This window comes from Malus domestica, chromosome 13, assembly GCF_042453785.1.
Source record: "Malus domestica chromosome 13, GDT2T_hap1".
Taxonomy (NCBI): domain Eukaryota; kingdom Viridiplantae; phylum Streptophyta; class Magnoliopsida; order Rosales; family Rosaceae; genus Malus; species Malus domestica.
The window spans coordinates 1,578,408-1,582,577 of NC_091673.1; the positions used below are offsets into that span (position 1 = coordinate 1,578,408).

At 38.3% G+C, this 4,170-nt stretch overlaps 1 protein-coding gene across 1 annotated transcript; it reads right to left on the reverse strand.

The window, feature by feature from the left end:
• Positions 1 to 2,804: 2,804 nt before the first annotated feature.
• LOC114820648 (MLP-like protein 31) lies at positions 2,805 to 3,858 on the reverse strand. The gene is made up of 2 exons (XM_029091750.2): positions 3,596 to 3,858; positions 2,805 to 3,394 (listed from the first exon to the last, which is right to left on the reverse strand). Exons 1-2 carry the CDS (start codon positions 3,783 to 3,785, stop codon positions 3,117 to 3,119), a joined length of 468 nt encoding a protein of 155 aa, XP_028947583.1. The 5' UTR covers positions 3,786 to 3,858; the 3' UTR covers positions 2,805 to 3,116.
• Between the last annotated feature and the right edge of the window lie 312 nt (positions 3,859 to 4,170).

The following is a 4,170-nucleotide window of genomic DNA, read 5'->3' on the forward strand; positions in this document are numbered from 1 at the left end:
CCAAATCAGCGTAGACTCGGTGCCCCCACCCTTATCATAAATTCGCATATGGTAGCCTAACTGAATATCAAATATACATCCACCATTGCATAACTGAAGTACATAAAATCCCCGAAACTCATGTACAACAATTTGAGTAGGAACACCAATTTTCGTCTTGTTGTCAGCATCAAAATGATATTTCTGCGAACAAATGGTATGTGATCTGCTAATGTGTGAACTTTCTGCACCAACAGAACTAGGTAGCTGCTCCTCGGTTGCAAAGGATCTTAAATGACTCAAACCTAACAGTGCATAGTGACCTTGTTCTTTACCTTTGCCACCAGATTTCTTCTTACCTTGGTTGCTGGACAAATCAAATGATGATACAGAAGGTTGTTCCTTGGTATTAACCATCTTCTCATCTTCAACTGCTGTCTTTTCCTCCACATACCTTGTTTGGGACAAACTGTGATAGTTCATTAAATCCAACTGTTGTTCTTGTTCTTGGTCCAGTTCTTGTTCTTGTTCTTGGTCCAGTTCTTGTTCTTGTTCTTGTTCCTTGAAGCTTCTTTCTGAGAAGTTTCTGTAATAATTAGGTAACACATGATTGCCAATAGATGGACTCTGAGAATCACTGTCACCAAATGCAACCATGCCTTGGGCTTGGAAAGCAGATTGTGAAGAAGTTTTTACATTTAGACCTTCTCTTGCATCCGTCAGGAAATTTGTTGCATTGGAATTTCCAAGTGGCGATAACTTGTGAGCTGATGGAGAATTCAGTTCACCATCCTTGTTATGACCATAAATTGACTGATGTCCTGCCATAACAGTTATCTGTTGTGCATCTAGATCCCTCCTACTTGGATCAGCCTCTTCATTCTTCGTACCTTGCACTTGGTGTAGCCGGGAGTGGTCATGACGAAATCCATGTGAATGTTTTAAAGCATGGCCAAGAAATCCAAGATTTCGTGCAGAGGGAGCCAGGCCATTGCTGTCACTATGATGTATTCCACCAAGATCCCCTGTCTGTGAAGCATCAAACGTCATCTATTCCTCCTGCTTCTCTTGTGCAGAAATGAAGGCAAAATCTGGATTCCAATCAGCAGAACAATCCACAATGGTTTCCTCAGCAAGCAATTGTACGCGAAAGTCCTTAAGTGAAATGATATTCTCACGCCCTCTGAGTACACATTTAAATGTGTTGTATTTTGGAGGGAGTCCATTCAGCGCAAAGACCACAAAGTCTTCATCAGGAAATGTAACACCAAGAATAAAAAGTCCATCCATTGCTTCTTTAAGCCGTCGAAGATATTGGGAAACAGAATCGGATCCTTTCTTCATGTTGTACATATCAATCTTTAACTTGATGATACTAGTTCTTGTGACTGGTAAGAAAAATTCGTCTTGAAGACGAACCCACATCTCTTGAGAACTCTTGCTACCAATCACACAAGAAAGTGCAGATGAAGAAAGGGTTGCAGTAAGTAACAACATCAAAGCATGATCATGCATTTTCCACACTTTAAATTCATCTAATTCTGGTCTGGCAGATGATTCAGATGTGATTACAGAATGTGTAGATGTTGCCGCATCCTGAGGAGGACAAGGATTCGATCCATCAATGAATCCCATAATGCCATGACCTTGTAGCATCATCTTCATCAGAAAATGCCACTGCAAGTAGTTAGTCTCATCTAATTTTACACAAGTAGAGGAAGAAACGGACGGAATCAACGATACAATTGGGGAGTGCAAAAGTTGCAATTGTGTAGCGGTAACCATAACTTTTGTTGTAGAAATGAACAACCCAGATAGAGATTTAGAAGAGAAACCCCAAATTTGTTGCTGACAAATCAAACTGGTTGATCAGTTTTCTTTGAGAACAAAGAGCAAACACCTTGTGTGCACAACTTTGTTGAATGTAGAATGCAGAAATGGGCAATCGGAGATGCCCAGAAAAACAGAGAAGACATACCCAATATTTTCTGGTCAATATCTTCTAGTGATCGGAGATTGAACGATCTTTAACTGAGCAGTAGTCACCATTGTTGATGTTGTATAGAATTCTTTCATTGAGACAATCTATCGAACAATTGGTATGCAGAAACGAAGAACAATTTCTTGAAGATTCATGGAGATCGGAAGAAGCCAATTGTTTTGTTTATCACACAACAGATTGCAAACTAGAGGGTAAAGAAGAGAAAGAAATGCTTTGATTGAGGTGCGGAAGCGCCAGGTCTATTCGAGGCAATGATACCATGTTAAGCAATATGCAGAAGGAGAAACAGAGAGATCACAGAGGAAAAAGAAGAAGGAATCAAAGAGAATTTAGAGAGGAAGAAAGAAAGAATTGCACTGATATTTCCTTGATTAATTCAATGGTTACAATGGTATGCTTACTATATAGATGAGTGCTAGGCTAACCACCTTAACCGACTCACTTCCTTACCAACAATCCTAACTAATTATTCTAACAATCACATTCCAAACTGCCTTATATACTCTAACATTTTTTAGTATATACCACATAGTATTATAGTCTAATAATATTTCTATTTACTTGCAAGCGAGTTTGATATCAATTTATTCCTCTATTTTTTAATGTAAATATTGTATCAAAAACTCTACTTTTTAATATATTTTGCACACCAAACCTAGGGGTGGCTAGGGTGTGCTCCAGCCCATCCCAACCTACAAAATGTCCTACCTTTAACCTACTCTTAAACTACCATCCTCCCACTTAAATGGCTCATCCCTACCCCAGATTTTGGGCTGAATCCGCGCCTCACTATATCAAACAATTGAAAGAAAAGAAAAAGAGGTTGATCAACTATATAATTTTTTCATTTTAGCATTTATGATTGAGGCTGATGGGTACATAAAAAGGCCACAAATTTTGCAGAAGATAAAATAATCACATGAAATAAAGGTCATACACCAATGAGTAAATGTTCGATGAGGTAGCCCTAGCCCACGCACATCTTATATATATAAACACACAAACATGATTTGATACGAACGAAACAGTCGTCATATCAAATGTTTTTATTAATCACACACACATGCAGATAGATCGTGATTGCAGCACACAGATTAATCACAGATCATATAATTAAGCCTTAAGCCTTCTGTGTTTATTTTGCATCGGTGCTTGTAAGGTGAGCATCAATATCTTTGGAGACCTCAACTGCAAACTGGAGCAATGTATGTGGATCTTCAATGTCGTCATGGTGCTTCTCATACTCCATAGTCCAGTGCACGTTGCATCCCTCGCCTTTCGGAGTTGCGTGGATGGTGATCTTGAAGCTCTTGTAATGCTCCATAAGATCTCCTTCAATCACTTTGAAAGTGATCAGATTATTTTCAGCGTCTATGGCTTCAATCAACTCCTTAGCAACTTTGGCTTTTCCATCTGCATGCATGAAAATCTCACGTAATCAATATAATATCACAAGTTTGAGCTTAGTTAAGTTTGCTAGAACAGTGTATTTCTCCCACTGCACTTAAGTTCAAAACCCCTCTCCATAATTTAGATAAATTTAGTATAAAATGTTGTTTGTATATTTTAGGAATACAGTCGATATTAATTGAAGCAAGGTAGTTAGGGTTTTACCATGGAAATAATTCCAGTAGACCACAGATCCGACGGTTCCCCAATCACCTTCATGTAGATCACAGCCCTGAATGTTGCTATTGCTGACATTGGAGATGTGGTGTGGCTTGTGTGTGAACATTTCATGGAACTTGGCAGCAGAAGCCTTGATTTCAACATCGGCCTCCACCTTACCACAATCGCTAGACATTTTCACCAAAAAAACGTGTTTGCAAATTATAGGAGGTGTGTAGTGCTTTACCCTATAGAGTACTTCTTAGTTTGAATAATGCTTACTGGAGCCATGCACTTATATGGATGGAGAAGTTGACTGCATGTGGTCAAATATTCTAATGAATAGGGTATTGAGTTTTCAATCATGCATTCAAAGTTCGAAACTTCCTCTCCTCTAAATTATTATAATAATTTCGAGTTTTTTCCACTCAAAATATGTTATTAATTGATAGTAGGTAATAGATAGGGCCCACCACCAACACATGTGAATCTCATTGCTTTTAGAGAGATGATAGAAATGATGGTGTAAATATGTAGTAAAGAGTATTATTTTTGGGTAATAAAAGGATTGATTGTATATA

What these genes read in the sequence shown, in the direction of transcription:
- LOC114820648 (XM_029091750.2), bottom strand. Translation starts at nt 3,785, where the DNA reads ATGTCTAGCGATTGTGGTAAGGTGGAGGCCGATGTTGAAATCAAGGCT. An exon ending in CTACTGGAATTATTTCCATG is followed by an intron (nt 3,395 to 3,595) that starts GTAAAACCCTAA and finishes TCATGCATGCAG; the next exon opens with ATGGAAAAGCCAAAGTTGCT.